Genomic DNA, 16,412 nt, shown 5'->3' on the forward strand with positions numbered 1-16,412 from the left:
CTACAGTAAACTATGATCTATGGAGAACATATCTTAAAACCTATACCTGAAAGCCTTGGATAAATGAAAAGCAGAATCTAGAGGGAAGTTCATACTCAAAGAGAGGAGGATACTGGATAAGTGTCTTATTTTTATGGCTGTATTCCCAAAGGCAGGCATTATTGGGACCATTTTAGGAGATTAAGAATTTGCCCTATTGACCAAAAAATAAATAAATAAATAATGATAATTTCAGGAGACAGAATTAAGGGCAGAGTAACAAACTGAAAAGTGAGGATGGAAATCCTGAAAATATGAGAGCCTAAAAGATGAAGCCCCCAAATCTAATTGTAAACAGATCCAATCTGGCTGGTCCACAAATTATAGCTATACAGACTCCAAACAACCCAGCTAAGACTAAAAGAATTAAAGATTTCAAATGCCCCCAAACCACAGGCAGTATCAGGTTCAATTCACTCAAATTAAAACCTAAGCAAGCAACTACCATACAGCAATTATAGCCCATTTATCCCAGAGAAATGAGAACTTTGGTTTGTACCAAAACTAATGAGTATTTGTACATAGCAACTTTATTTGGAATAGACAAAGTGGCTACAATCTAGATGTCCTTCAATGAATAGAATAGCTCAAAGTGGTATAGGTGTAGTACTAAGTAGTAAGCAACTATTGACACGTGCAATATTCTGAATGAATAATCCCCTGGTTGAAAAAAAATTAAGGATGTAAACATACTGTATGATTTCATTTATACAGCATTCTAGAAATGACAGTAGTACAAATGGAGAACAGATTAGTGATTGTCAAGGGGCTGGGGGGGGGACAGAAGGGAAGGAAATAGTGTGGCTAAAAAAAGGGCAACATGAGGAATCCTTTTGGCCAATAGAGATGTTCTGTATCTTAAATTTTTTACTGTCCATATTTTGCAATATTTGTCAAAGTTGGGCATACCTGGTCTTAAAAATCTAAAATTCAAAATTCTCTGAAATTTAAACTTTGAGCACTCATATGATATGAAAAAGGAAAAACAACAACAAAAAAAACCACTTTTGGATTTTGGTGCATGTCAGATTTTGGATTTCTGAAGTAGACATGCTCAATTGGTAGAGTCTATGACAATATTCTAATCAGAAAAACTCTGAAATCTGAAAACACTTCTGGTCCCGAGCATGTTATATCAAGATAAATTCAAGAAAGGGGGATATGAAATGTTGGAAGAAGGTAGAGTATTAGAATTTTAGGTTAGATGGCCAGGGAAGGTTTCCTTAAGATTATGAAGTATGAGAAAAGACCTGAAAGAAATAAGAGTCAGCCATACTATTTTATGGGGAAGAGCATGCCAGGCAGATTAAATGGCAAGGAGAAAGGCCTTGAAGTAAGAGGAGGCCTGGTGACGTTTCAAGAACAAGGATAGTGGATAAGTGTCTTGTTTTTAATGGCTGTATTGCCATAAAAGGAGAGCAAGAAACTGGAGAAGTGACAAGGTCAGAAAGAAGTTTGGAGTGCAAATACAGGGCATTGTAGGTCACAGAAAGGATTTTGACTATGAATGGCATAGAAGCCTTTGGAGGGTTTGAAGCATAATGAAATGCTCAAACATGTTATACAGAAAATAAACTACCAGAGGGCAAGATTAGAAGCAGGAGTTCTATTAGGAAGCTACTGCAATAATTCAGGCAAGAGAAGAATGTCATCTGGACCTGTGTAGTGTTGATGAGTAAGAAAATATGAACAGTTTCTAGACACTGTGCGAGTATAAAACCAGTATATAAAACCATGTACTCTGCATATGGAGTGAGAACTAATGAAAGTAAGGATACCCAAGGTTTGGGATGTGGGCAATTATGAATGGAGAAGCTGTAAATAGAGAAGGTCGTTTCAGGAGAAGCCAATTTGTGGTAGGGTAGGGGATATATATCAGTTTTTGATGTGTTAAGGTAAAATGCCTAACTACTTATCCAAGTGGTAAAAGCAAGTAGGCAACTAAACAAAGGTCTGTAGTTTAGAAGTTTAGGCTATAAAGAGTCTTATCACATAGAAAGTATTTAATGCAATAAAAATGTATGAAGCCACCTAGGAAATAAGTCTAGATAGAAAAAGAACAGATTTATGATTTGGGATCTGAGTTACTTCAACATGCAGATGTCAGGGAAATCAGGAATAACCAGCAAAGCTAACTGAAAAATGGCAGACAAAGTAGAAAGCAAACTGGGCAAATGTGTTCATTCTTGAAACCAAGTGGAAAAAAAAAAAAGATTCAACGAAAGCAGTCAATTGTGTCAAATACTGGTGGTAGGTTAAGAGTAAGACTGAGAAATGCCCATCAGATTCAGTAACAAGGATGTCCCTGGAGAGGTTAAGAAGGGTAGTCCAGGTAAGTTCTCCTTTGAGGGAAACTGGTGCACAGAAACAAGATAATGGGCATAGAAAAGCCTTCTGGGACTATTAAAAGGGGCAATGAACCATTAAAGGTGTTTTGTTTCATTTTATTAAAAATATGGGAGAGAAGCATGTTTATTTGTTGAGAATGATTCAGCAGTGAAGGAAGAATCTGGAGTAGTATTTTAAGCTAGGGAAGAAATGGAATGTAGTAGAGATGAAGGAAATTAATTGACTAGTTCATCTGTTAAGAAAAGCTAACATCTGGGAGCAATGCAGGTAGGCAATTTAATGTACTAGTAACAACTTAGGATATTCTTTTCCGATTCAGTTTTCTTGGTGAAGTATAAAACAAGGCTATTAGTGAGGATGAATGAGGATAAAATGAAGGTTTAAGGGGAAAGAAGAAATAGTTGTTTAGGAGTCAATTAAATTATGAAAAAGGATCAAATAATTACACATTATATGGAAGAAATTTTTTAATATTTTTTAGTTTTAGGTGGACACAATATCTTTATTTTATATTTTGTGATTCTGAGGATACAACCCAGCGCCTCATGCATGTTAGGTGAGCACTCTACCACTGAGCTACAATCCCAGCCCCTGGCAGAAAATTTGAAAACTTGATACCAAAATTTTCATACATCAGTGGTATGGCATTAAGATAGGCTCAGCTCTAATTTTTATGCCTTCTACATCTGTGGTTGTACATCATTCATGGCCTTCAGGAACTATGATATTAAGAAAAATTTTATATTCAGTAGTTTAACAAGGTAGGAAAATACAGAATATTTACAAAGTCATAGGTTTGTGATGAACTTCAGCATACTAAAAAGCTTAATATGTAATTTAATAGGACATCTTATTTTTCCCAGATAAGGGAAACCCTGTCTATGCCGTTTACAAAAAGCATTAAGGGATATATACCATTGTCAGAATGATAAGTCTCTTACTCAAAAGTAGTTACACTTGTCATTTGACAGCAATGTTGACATGAATTCTGCATTAGTATTTAAGATCAAGAAATAAGAAAAGGCAAAAAATTCTCTAGTACCTTTTCATCCAAGTTTGAAACTTTTATTTGTTCACCGAGATCTTCCAGTTTTTCGTTTTCGGAGGTCTCGTTAGTAACTTCTAAGGAAATGCTTGTACCTTTGGAATCATGTTCTATCTCATTTGCTGAAAAGAAATGGTATTCAACTATAGAAACTTTAAATAAGTCAGTCAAACAGTGTTCTAAAAAATAACAGAATGTGGAGGGTCTTAAAGTCTACTGACAAAAATGGAGTAGAGTTTTCAGCAAATATGTAATTCCCTACTTGTACCAAAATAACTCTATAGCATGGTACAAACAGAACTGACAGTAAGAGATTTAAGATTATGTCTACCTATTCAAAAATATTTTTAAGACTTAAAATAAAAGTAACTTTTGCATCAAGTTATAATTCTGCAAAGACTCAGGTATTTAAACTTACGATTAGCTGTTAGATTTTTAATGGCTCAGATTTATAATGTACATTGTAATTTGAAATATATAATTCCAAAATAAGACTACAAAATTGATGAGGTAAATTACCTATCTTTTGTAGATAAAGCATAGCAAAGTTATGTACAGCAAAGTTATGTACTGAATCAAATCTCAAAATTTAACCTGCCAACTATTCAATTCAAACTGAGCAAAACCAATGAACTATAAGACATATGATTAGCAGATTCTAAAATTAAAAGCTTCCTATTCTAATGAATTCATTTTGATTTGGCCTGAATGGAGATAGATACTTCAATATTGCTTATCTTGTTGGGGGGGGGGGAAATCAAATTTTACCTGCCAACAGGGAAGAACAGATCTCTGACTTGGTCATTCCAAGGTCCAGTACAGGTAGTTCTCTATTATAAGCAAACAGAGCTTAAACATTGTAACATATTCTAAACAGAACTCTCTACTTCTCTAAAAACTATATAATACTAGTGTTAGCAACTGGTGAAACCCATCAAGTTCTCAGGACAGAATAATATACTGGTACTCAGGACCCAGCACATTTACACAGATTCCTCACTTGGATCTTTACCCACGTGCGTCTCAATTGTTAGTAACACAGTTGGACAGCAGCACTTTCTAAGAATCAGATAAGACAAACAAGCATTTAAAAATTTTTTAAAATTATTACATCCATGAAAGAATGCTCAACTTCTATCCTCAAGCATATATGTCATTACTAGTGTAAAAGAAGACAGTTTGAGGTTTTTTTTTTTTTTTTTTGCTGTTATCTCTTATAGACAACTTACAACCTAAAAATGAAGGGTATAGAAATCATAGACCAACCTGGTTCCAATACTGTTCAGTCACTTTGTGTAAACTGTGCCCAAAGTACTAAACTTCTTTTTGAGTCTAAACATATCTATAAAATGAGACTAACACCTATCCACAGGGTTACTGTGAGGACCAAATGAGAATTGTTTTAATGGGCTCAACAAATAAAAACTATAAACACAGGAGTCAAACAGAACACCAGTAAATACTATTCTGTTTTAAAAAACAGAAAAAACTTACATTAATGAAAATACAAAGAATAAAATATAAATACCCATAATTTGTTTATTTAATAGATGAATTTTAGTTAAATATAGCCTGCAGGTCTATACAGCTCACTGGTTCAGGATTATTTCTTATCCAAGAAAGAAAAACTGAAAACAATCTGTATTTATGGTTCTCTGAAGTCTTTGGAAGACATGTTTTCTCCCCCCAACATAAATCCTAGAAACAGAAGTACAGTTTAAAGGATGGGAAAATATAAATAGAACACCACATATACAAATCTCTTTAACTCAGGCCTCTCCAGACTTGGAATTAAACAAAATCATTCTAGTAGGCAGGTATCACAAAGGCCTCCGACTCAAAACATCTAAATCCAATCTCCCCAATTCTGACCCTCTGCATCAGAAAGGTTGAGGCCTTTCTGAGAAAAGCCAGGTATCATCTTTATCTCTTCTTCTGCCTCACACCCACCTGATTATCAGTCTTCACTTAGTAAACCTCTCAAATCCATTTACACTTTGATGTTAAAATAATTAGACAAAAAGGACTTGGTAACAATTCCTTGACAATTATTATTGATACCAGGGATATGGATTTTTTTTAGTGTAAAATGATCAACTTCTCTCTCAAGTCCTTCAATGAATTTCTATATACTTAAAGTTTAAACTTGGCCTAAATTCTAGTTTGCCAAGATTGGTCCATTCATGCTTGTTGTCCTGGCATACTAATAGCTCCCCATTTGCCTCTCAAAAAAGTTGAAATTACGATATAGTCTATAGTCATTTTACTTTTTAAAGCCCTTCATAACTGTTTATAAATTCTGTAACATTTCTTGATATCTGAACACTTACCATGGGACATTTTTTCAGTTTCTCACTTTTCTTCACCAGTTAGCTAATTCCTACTTTTGACACTCAACCTAAGTCACTAAAGAAGGCATTGTCTCTTTTTGAAATCTTGTTCTCTATATTTTATTGTACTTAAATACTTGTCTCCCTTGACAGACTAAAAGCTCTATAAGGGCAAGACCCTATATATCTGTACTATACTCTCTGTATAGGCAGCATCTAACATTCCTGGCACAATGCCAGATATGAGACACAAATGAAGATACCCCTTTCCCTTGTAGCAATTCCTAATATAGAGTGAGGTTCACATGTAAGCAGACATAATAATTGGAACAAAACCCTGGAATAACATCTCAGATGTGATTTGATGGCTAGTTGGAGATTAAAAGACTTTCAAATAAACATGCAAAAGGATCAAAGTACATAAATAGATAGCACACTGTGGAAACATTGAGCTGCTTGCTGTCTTTCTTATAAACCTCTCAACTTCTTCCTTCTCTCCAATATTACAGTTGTAAAAAAAAAAAAAAAAAAAAAAAAAAGCCAAACAATTTAGACTAGCTTCAGGTGGCTGAAAGTCTGTGAGGCACTCCAACAAATTTCAGAATATCACTATGGCAGATGATATTTAAAAGAGTTCAGGAAGATTAAGAGGTTACAATAATCTAATAATTACAATAATTATCTTATAATTAAGATAGTAACAGTGAAAATGGAAAGGAAGAAACAGTATTGAGAGATATTAAAGTAATAGAATGAAGGGACTGGGGTTGTGGCTCAGTGGTTCAATCCTCAGCACCACATATAAATAAACAAATAAAGTGAAAAATTCATTGGCAACTAAAAAATATTAAAAAAAATAAAGTAATAGAATGAAGAAAATTATGTTACTCCATAAAAGAGAACTAAGAGATGCTTTGGTAGTTTCCAATTATCCTGAAAGTTCCATTTATAAGTAGGTATAGCAAGTATATTGCTTTAATATTGTATTAAGATACTATTTATAATAATACTGTTAGCTAAATTTAAACAAGTATGAGAAATTTTACCACGTATAGCTAAGTTATACTGAAGATAAAAATTACATATGGCATTCTTAAGAAGTAGTTTTATTTTGAATCTGAAACAAAAGTCATATCACCTAAATTTAAAAAGTGAGCAAAACTGTAGTATGCAGAAATATTTTGTACTTCTGCATCAGCAGAGGAGCGAAAAGAAGTCCTGTATTGGTGGAATGGGAAAGGGAATAAAAGAAGAGTAGAAGCAGAAAAGGAAAGAAAACAGACTTGGATGAGGCTATAGAAATAGAGAAGTAAAAGACCCAAGCCAAAAAGAAAAAAAAAAAAAAAGAGAATGAGACTTAAATCAACTTTGAAGATCTCTACAGATAACAAATTCATCCTCTACCATAGCATTATTCAAATTTGGTAATTTCCATATTTTTAAGTAAACAAAAACACAATGAAATTATATCATTTGTACTGTTTTTAATAAACTTACTATTTCACATATTTGTAAGTGTGTACTGTATTTAAGATAAAATATATCGTTACTTTGGGTAACTGACAAACAGGTTTGAAGATGACTGCTTTAGAATGATTACTAGCAGAAAAAGTTTGGAAACTATTGCCCAAGGGAAAAAAAACCCAAGAAGGTCATTGCCTCTTTTGAGATGCTAACTGTAATCAGGGTTCATCTATTCATATATTCTGTTTCTAGGTAGGATGGATACAAATTATTAGAACAATATTTTGCAGAGAGCAGTGGCCAGAGAGAAATATTACAGTATTCAATTTATTGGACCAGAGGTTCCCTAGCTTGATGCCATGCTGTGCAGTTATAGATGTCCTGATTTCATAAACAATAGTTTATTAAGTACTATTGGGTTTATTCAGCAAAGACAAAGTAACATCTATGTGGCCTAAAAGAAAAAAAATGGAAAAAAAAAACCGAAAAAACAACCAGAATAATGCTTTGGACTATCCTACCTACTATTTTTAAGAGAAACAGATTAAAGAAAAGGGATCAGAAGTAAATATTGTTCTGTAGCAGTTTGTGGAGTAATAGCCCAGACCCTTAGAAGCTTTGTGTGTCGTTCGGGAAGTGTGTCGTTTGGGAAGTTAACTATCTTGATTCAATTACAAAAACAGGTGAATTTCAACCTCAGAATTGTTCCACTATATATGATATGATATGGTGGACACTAAACATTAGCTCTTAAAATTAAGTCTAAAAATCTGTATTAGAACACGTTAGCTATTCAGTGGAAAGGAACAATAGAGGCAAGGAGACTCAATACAAAAGACAAAAAAATGACCTTTATTTCTGGTGTAACTTTTTTCCATCTGGTTTGGTAAAAGTAATCTATTTTACAAAGCCAATCTCCCAGGGACTAAACTGGGATTATATTAGATTATGAAAAGTGGGATTGATTACTTGAGACAAATAATTTGCCCAGGACGGATCCACGCTGGGGATGGATGGGTCTAAGGGAACTCAAGACCTGGGCAAAAAATGGTAGGCTTGTATTTTCTATGCAATGGCATCAGGCATTTCCCTTTCTAGAAGTCTATTTACCAGCTCTAGAATCTACAATGGTTCCTTGGACTTAAATTGTAAAAGTGGTACAACTCATGCCTACTCACTACCACACTGATTCTATACTAGAGTTCAAGTTTTTATGCCCCAAATTTCCAATCTCCTTAATTTGGCACCATTCTACCTACTTCTCTAAATCTTGTTTACCACTGTACTTAAATATTTTCTCTCCGTCAGCATATGAGGAACTGGACTTGCAGAGAAACTTAGAATTTTTGATGTAGGAAAAGTGTTTTATCAGGTTAGATACACAAAAATCATGAAAATCAGAATAACTGAGGTAGCATGAGTACTACAGGAACACATAAGGGCTTCTACTCTGCCTGAAGGAGTTAGGAAAGCCTTCATAACCATACCTATACAAATATATTCATATCTAATTTTTTTCTGCCTATGAATTCTTCATTATTTCTTCTCAAACTTCTTTCCTTCTTTCCCTTTGTTATTCTCAATCAACCCAAACTTTGAGAATCAATATAACTTTTGCTTTACCAACTGCCTTTTCATCCCTCCCTTTTTCAAATTCCTACTATTCTTGGTACTTCAGTTTATATAATTTTTGTTCCAAACACATCAACTCCACTCCAGCTATAAAGTAATTCCCTCCAAAATTTTAGCAGGTTCTTAGGGAAAAAAAATCCACTTTATAGTATCATTCAACTGATATTTCAGCATATAATACACATTCTAGTACATATTATCTGTTTCATGCACTACTATTAACATTCTCTGATCATTTCCAATGATAAAGGCAAAGTCACTAGATTTGCTAATCTTAGCCATTATTCATTTGCAAGCTCAACAGTTAAAGTTTTAGTGAATGAGTTCTAATATGCTTCTAATGCTTTGATTTTAACATGGACATTCCTCACTGTGGAGGGTTACAATGTATAAACATCCTATCATGATCTAAACACCTTATGAATTCTAACCAGGTCTGATAATGCTTTCCCCAACAACTCAGCTTATGTTTGTCCACTTGTTTTTAACCAATAAGAGGCAGCTCAGAGCTTCCAAGTATTTGTTTTTATTTCTGTAAAATAAGAACTATTTAGAAGCCTTCAACCTCTATTTGGGCACAGTAGAGAATATGAACTAGTAAGAGGGACAGAACTGAAATTCGATATATTTTAAGTGTCAGTTTTGAACTGTTAACCTTCTGTACAACTATTGGCAGATCCTCTGATTATCATGCCCTTCTTTCCCTTTTAAGGTTTAGCTTTTATTACCATGAATGACAGCAAAACTGGTATTTTTGTGCAGAACCAAAATTAAAATATTTTTTAAAAAAGTCACTGAGGAAATTTTCAAGTTCATTTAAAAACAATCTTCAGAAGCAGATATACTTTTATTTGCTCTCTTCCTTTTGTTATTAGTATTTTAAGTAAAGGGAAGTGAAATTAAAAAAAAATTATCTGAAATAAAAAGTAAGGGCTGGGGGTAAAACTCAGGAGTAGAGGGCACTTACTCGTCTAGCATTCACAATGTCCTGGGTTCCATTCCCAGCAAAAAAGAAACTTTCTGTACTGAAGTTCACAATTATCTCTACCTTTGGCTGTATGTAGTTTTCTGTCAGCATTTTGCTGACAGAGATGCCTGCTCCTAAGTGCAGAATTTTAGTTCCTCAAAGGATGAAAACTTTAGTAGGTAAAAAGCAAATGAAGAAAAACAACAACAACAAAACTTTATGCTCTTATTGCTTAAAGCTATGTTAAAACCTTTTTCATTCACTCTTTGATTTAATCCTCAAAACTCTAAGGGAAATGTTTTCTTTTAAATGATAAGGTTAAATAATTTGCTTAACAGCTATTTCTGTAGCATGGAAAGATTTAAAATCCTTAGATTATGAAGGTAAAGGTCTTAACCACTAGTTTTAGACTGAAGCATTGGCTCAAATTCAGATTGTTTTTCTACTAGCAGTGTGACTCTAGAACAATGAAGTCCTGATCCTTAAAGTGGGCAAGATTGCCATCCCAATTTCATTTCACAGTTAAAAACAAAGGTCTTGGTCTTCCATTTGGCACACAGAAAATATTCTGTTTGTGTGTGTGTGTGTGTATTGTTGGAGACTGAACCCAGGGCCTCGTACATGTTATGCAAGCACTCTACCACTGGTACCACTGAGTCATATCTAAGCTTCAACTCTTGCAAGTCCCAAGAACATAAATTTCTCCAATGTAACTAAAATTTTATAAAAATGAGAAATTTAAGTCATGTGGCATTAAATTTTAGTGAAATGTTTTCATATTTCCTTCTGAATCTGTTCATAAACATTCTAATATTCAAGCACTATAAAATACAGATATAAAAAAAGAGCTTGAACAATAATAGTTTAGTAAAATGAAATTATATATTTTGGTTGGCCAAAACTTAAGTTCTTAAGCATGAAGGTTACTACTTAATTCATGTTGCCCTAGGCAAACTTATCATTTTTGCTCCCCAAATAGGTCAACTTAAAACTGTCACTTTAAAAGACCATGAAAAAAAATTATGTTCTGAAAACTAAATTTGATTCTACTTTCAATATCTAATTGCCTCAAATTTCTACAGCATCTATTCTTTGGAAAAATGAATTTGTTAATCTAACAAGGAAGTCACAGAAAATGGGTTAAGATACACAGCACCAATCTTAAGTAATTTGATTATTATAAACGTGCAGATAAAATTTTAATTTTAAAGAATATACAAGCCTGGCATGGCACACCTGTAATCCCAGCTGCTCAGGAGACTGAAGTAGGATTACAAGTTTGAGTAGCATGGATATCTTAGTAAGATGCTGTGTCGAAAAAAAAAAAAAAAAAAAAGGGGCTGGGGACATATCTCAGTGGTAGAGCACCATGGGTCCACCCTCCAGCCACAAAAAGACAAGCAAAACCAAAAACGACTGATGTTTTAAGACTCTAATTTCAAAAGCCACTTTATAAAAACCATCATTTAAGATTTTAAAAGCTGATCTGCTCCATGTTTTCCAAGATATATAATATACCATCCATTACTTGAACTCAAATTTTAGCACATGGCATTTCCAGGTGTCAGCAGTGATATATTACATTTATTTAATAACTGTTATTTATTCAATGATCACTGAATATCAGTGACATCTAAGCAGAGTGCGCTTCTGAAATCCCCAATGATCTGCACCAAAAGGCACATGTGAACATGCATACCTCAAATCACCCAATTCGTTTTTTTCTGGAAGTTCCATGTGCTTGGAGTCTGCTGAGTGGTGCTGTTCTGCAACACTGGGCTCCTGGCTTATCTTGGGGATCTCTGAGGCAGATGAGAGCTCCCCTTCATTGGAGACTCCAAAGAGGTCTGGGTCATCTTGAATTACATCAATTAAGAGAACATCATCTTCATAAGCCTTAAGAATATCTGGAAACTCCACTTCGATTTTTGAAATGCTCTTAGTCATTTTTCTACCACTAATTTCAGAGGAAATTGGTTCAAATACTTCTTGATCCTTAGAGCAGAAGGAACTTTCCTCTATAAACCCAGGACCACAAGAAAAAGTATTATTTTCAATCATGAAAGAAACAGGTTCCTTATTGGAAACAATATTGCCTAGTTCAGAAATATAATTGGATGGTTTATCATCATCACCTTGCTTCGTAAAGCTTGGAGAAATACTACAGGGATTCTTATTGTAGAATGAGTCAGAATTAGCTTGCCCTGGAGTCACACCATTTTGTATACCCAAAGACTGACGTTCTGAAGTTGCTGTGGAGACATTTTTATTCCTATTTTGTTTTACCTCTGAGTCAGATAAATTGTCAAGAAGTTTTAGGGGACTGTAAGCTTCTCTCTCTGAAGACTTGGCATTTATTTTTCTTTTTTCTGTCTTATTCTTAAGTAAAGGAATTTTAAAATTAGTCAGCCGTCCCGTGTTTAATATTTTAACCAAGTCTGGAACCACAAGTGTTTGCTTAGTAATGCAAGCTTTGCGATGGATAGTTTTGCTTGCAGAGTTATTTACTTCCTGGCCATCCTGGGAAGCCATTGTCAAATTAGGTTTTGTTAAATTTCCTCTTTTTTTATTTCCTGTTAAGCTTTGAATCACATTAGTTAACTGAGTATCTTCAGTAGTATTAGAAACTACCTCTGACCCATCTCTGCTCAGTTCCTCTGACTTTATCCTTTTATCATTCTTGATTATAGGTTCCTTTATAACCAAAGTAGGTTCTAAAACTGAAGACAAACAATTTAAATTAGAATCTAGTTTTTCTTTAGTTGAGGATTCAATTTTTTTTTCTGGTAAGGAATTTTGTAACAAAAATTTGGAGTCAGTTAAGTGAGTTTGGTTTGTTGTTTGTTGTTTAAGAAAATCATCTTGCCCAAAATTTTCCTGAGACCTAGGAAATAAGTAATTTGAGTCTGGCAAGGAAGCCTTTTTCCAACACTGGGCAGATATTCTAGCACATGAATAATAAGGCCAAATTCTTTTACCAGTCATTGGTGTTGTTCTGCGACAGCTTACCTTTGATTCTTCACCTTCGTCTCTCAAATCTTCCCGAGAAGATCTCTTTTCGGTATCACGGCCATCACTAGGCAATATCACTAGAGAGCCTGTCATTGATTTAAAATACTCTTTGGGTTCCATGTTTTTATAATTTAAGGACTCTAAGGTAGGCATTGTTTCTTCTTTCAAAAATGGTTCAAGAATTTTCTGAAACATAGCATTTACATGATGTCCAGGACTTGGTTTTCTTCCTGCAGTTTCTGGCAGACTTAATAAATGATCCATTGGAGAGAGTATATTAAGTCCTTTTAAAGGACTTTTGCTTGCCTCTAATGTCTCTGCTTCTTTCCCATCTGTACTCATTTGGTTTTCTTGCAATATCAACTCAGACTTGTTAGACATATTAGAGAAATCCATCTCACTAACTGGTTCTTCTTTATCAAACAATTTCATCTTTTTTCTGGGTTTTCTGCCACCATCGCTCTCCTCTGACAAATATTTATTTTTTTCACTTTGAAAACCATTATTTTTACTTTGGTATAAATCACTTTCTTCAAGCAGTAAGTTATTTACTCCCATTAAGTTTTCTTCAGTTTGTAAGAGAGTAGGAATACTATTTGCGTCACTTTTTTCTGAAGGATTCCTAAGGTTTTCTTTCTTTGACTTCGAGAAATTTTCTGCTACATGTATACATCCATCATCAGGTTTATATGCAAAGTTGTTTTCATTACAACAATCCTTGAAATTAAGGTTCTCTTTCTTCGAAGAATTTTCTGCTACATGTATACATCCACCATCAGGTTTAAGTGCAAAGTTGTTTTCACTATAACAATCCTTGGAATGGGGAAAACAATTGCACTCATGTAATTTTAAAATAAGATTATTTTCTACTCCAGGTGACAAGCTGTTACAAGAATATTCTGAAGTACTCTTGTACAGTTCATCTTGGAATTCAACCTTAATATTTTGTGTAGCCTCATTTTCTGTTATTTTGAGAGGTGGGCTTTCTAAACTTTTATGTTTTTTAATTTGAATTCTTCTTTTACTACTTTCTACCAAACCTTCCTTAGCCAAAGACTGCAACAAAGCCATATTTTGAAATTCACTGCATTCCACTGTTTGGAAAGATTCCGAACTGGTTAATGATTCCTTTCTTACCAGGTCAATCCCTGGCTGTGAATCATCACTCGAGGCTTCGGTAACTTTTCTTTTTTCCTTGGCTGATCAAAACAACAAAAAACATACCAGAAAACATTTTACAATGAGGAGGAAAGAGTAATACAACTTTACCTAAATAATTGTGAAGCCGTCCATTTTTTATTTCCATGAATAGTATATGGAAATATGCACTTAAAAATGAAAAAGACCTAATTTCTGTTAAGGATTTACATATAAACCTGTATGAATTCTAAGGCAGTTGGAAAAACTCCTATCATTTCACATTAGTCAAAAATGGACCACTAGCAGAGCCATTCTACAGTAATTCTAAATCAAGGGCAAACGTCTTTAAGAAAAAAAAAATCTTTCCCCCCACCCTTCTTGGTTAACCATGTGCATTGGAAAACACCACGCGGATGAAAAATGAAGACTAGTAATAAAGATGGAGCAGGCCCAGGTAAAGAGGATGGAGAGAGAGTGAACTCGGAGAGCTTTCTTACCAGGTCTTCCAGACTGCAAGGGGAGCTCCGCCTCCTTCACTGCTTCGATGTCCTGACTGTCCAACGGGCCCACGGGGCACCGCGGTCCTTCTGCTCGCCGCCTCCCAGCCTTACCAGCCCTGGAAGCCTCCCCGGTCTGGTCATTTTCCGCCTCTGCTCTCCCAGAGGCCCGGGCCACCATTCTCCTCCTCTGCCTGCTCTCCTCGCGCCCCCTGGTCTCAAGGCCGCAGCCTCCTGCCTCGCCGAGCCCACGGCCTCGCTTTCTCGGGCCTCGTGCTTCGCCTTCACGTCCTGGGGCCGTCGTGGGGCCTCGGGGCGGCGGCCGCCGCATCCGCACGCCGGGGGCCTTGCTGGCCGGCTGCGCTAGCAGGAGCCCACCCGCCAAGCGAGGGCTGCTTTCGCCGCTCGCCTCCCCGCACTGTCCCGCGTGTCGGAAGCGGAAGCGGCACCAAAAGTCTGTGGCCGGAAGCGGAAGTAGCATGTGGGGCCCAGCTGGTTGATGGGGTAGGTTCAACTGGCTCCCTCGCGCGAATCCTGCTTAAGAATCTCTTATTAGGGGGACTCCTCGCGGCGCCCCAGTGTGACTGCGGCCTTGACAGTGGCGTTCCTGCGCTGGGGGCTATGTGGATTCCCACCAGCTGCTTCGCATCTTCAGGAGATCAGGACAGCTGGGACAGTTCTAGGCTCAGAGGCTGCTGCTCATGCCTTGGCTGGTTTCAGAAACACATGAACTGCACGCCTTGTCCTTTGGGACCTTTCCAACTTCCTGTTCATAAATACACCTGGATGTTCTAGAGGCACCTCCTACTCAAATGTGAAAACAACTTGTCTTTCCACTCGAGGTTGTTCCTTGTGTGGGTACCCACCATCTGCCCAACGTTTAAGCCAGGAACCATGTCTCTCCAAATGAGAGGGGAACATGACATTCCCTAGCTTGGGCCATTTGTCAAACTCAAAGATCTTTTGCTCAAAGACTGGGCTAACAGAAGTACAGACTCCTTAGTGTTATTTGTGATCCTATCTGATGTGGCCCCTGGGTAATTTTACCAGTTTTGTCTTACTGACATAGGGGAAATTTTGTATTTGGATGGAAAATTATGCAGAGAAGTCAAGCTTTTCAATGATTCTTGGAGAGTAACTTGAACAAACTCTATAGGTAGTAGGTAAGTGTTTGCATGTCTATAGAGCATTATTTTGAATGCTAATTTGGTCCAATAGATGTTTAATTGACTCCTCACCCCACTGTGGCAGAAGCCTCAATTTCCACATTCATTTAAATTCCATTTTTTTATTGAATTGATTTTAATTTTTTTTTAAATACACGACAGTGGAATGCATTACAATTCTTATTACACATATAGAGCACAATTTTTTATATCTTTGTGTATAAAGTATGTTCATACCAATTCCTTATGTGTACTTTTTAAAAAGTATTTATTCTTAAGTTTTAGGTGGACACAATATCTTTATTTTACATTTATGTGGTGCTGAGGATCAAACCCAGTGCCTCATGCATGATAGGCGAGCATTCTTCCTCTGAGCCACAACCCCAGCCCCAAAACATGTGCTTTTTTTGCATTACAATTCTTACTACACATATACAATTTTTCATATCTCTGTAAAATAGGTTGACACCCAATTCGTGTCTTCATACATGTACTTTGGATAAGGATATCCATCACATTCCACCATCCTTGCCAATTCTCTGCCTCTTCCCTTTCCCTCCCACCCCTAGATTCCATATTTTTACATCATTTCCACATTCAAATATTTGTGGTATATAAGCTTGTTTAGTCTTTGGACTGAACCTGTCTGATGAGAGAATAGGATCTTGAGCACATTTTAATTGTACATCTATGAGAGCCATGATTTAATCTTTTCTGAAATCTTTTTAACACCACGTTAAAGGAAAATATTACTTTATAGCTGTGGTCTTT

General features: G+C 35.7%; 1 protein-coding gene across 3 annotated transcripts in view; it reads right to left on the reverse strand.

The window, feature by feature from the left end:
• The window catches only part of Topaz1 (testis and ovary specific TOPAZ 1), a 68,660-nt gene extending 53,516 nt beyond the window's left edge, over positions 1–15,144 (reverse strand). For 2 of the 3 annotated variants that reach the window (XM_078038010.1, XM_040290104.2), the window contains exons 1-4: positions 14,476–15,143; positions 11,526–14,037; positions 4,202–4,263; positions 3,431–3,555 (exon numbers count right to left, since the gene is read on the reverse strand). In XM_078038010.1, the coding sequence (XP_077894136.1) occupies positions 3,431–3,555; positions 4,202–4,263; positions 11,526–14,037; positions 14,476–14,956 (3,180 nt within the window). In that variant the 5' untranslated portion in view covers positions 14,957–15,143. Of the gene's footprint in view, positions 1–3,430; positions 3,556–4,201; positions 4,264–11,525; positions 14,038–14,475 lie in introns of all 3 variants that reach the window. The other variant, XM_078038011.1, reaches the window with a different exon arrangement.
• Between the last annotated feature and the right edge of the window lie 1,268 nt (positions 15,145–16,412).

Source organism: Ictidomys tridecemlineatus, chromosome 2 (genome assembly GCF_052094955.1).
Source record: "Ictidomys tridecemlineatus isolate mIctTri1 chromosome 2, mIctTri1.hap1, whole genome shotgun sequence".
Lineage (NCBI taxonomy): Eukaryota > Metazoa > Chordata > Mammalia > Rodentia > Sciuridae > Ictidomys > Ictidomys tridecemlineatus.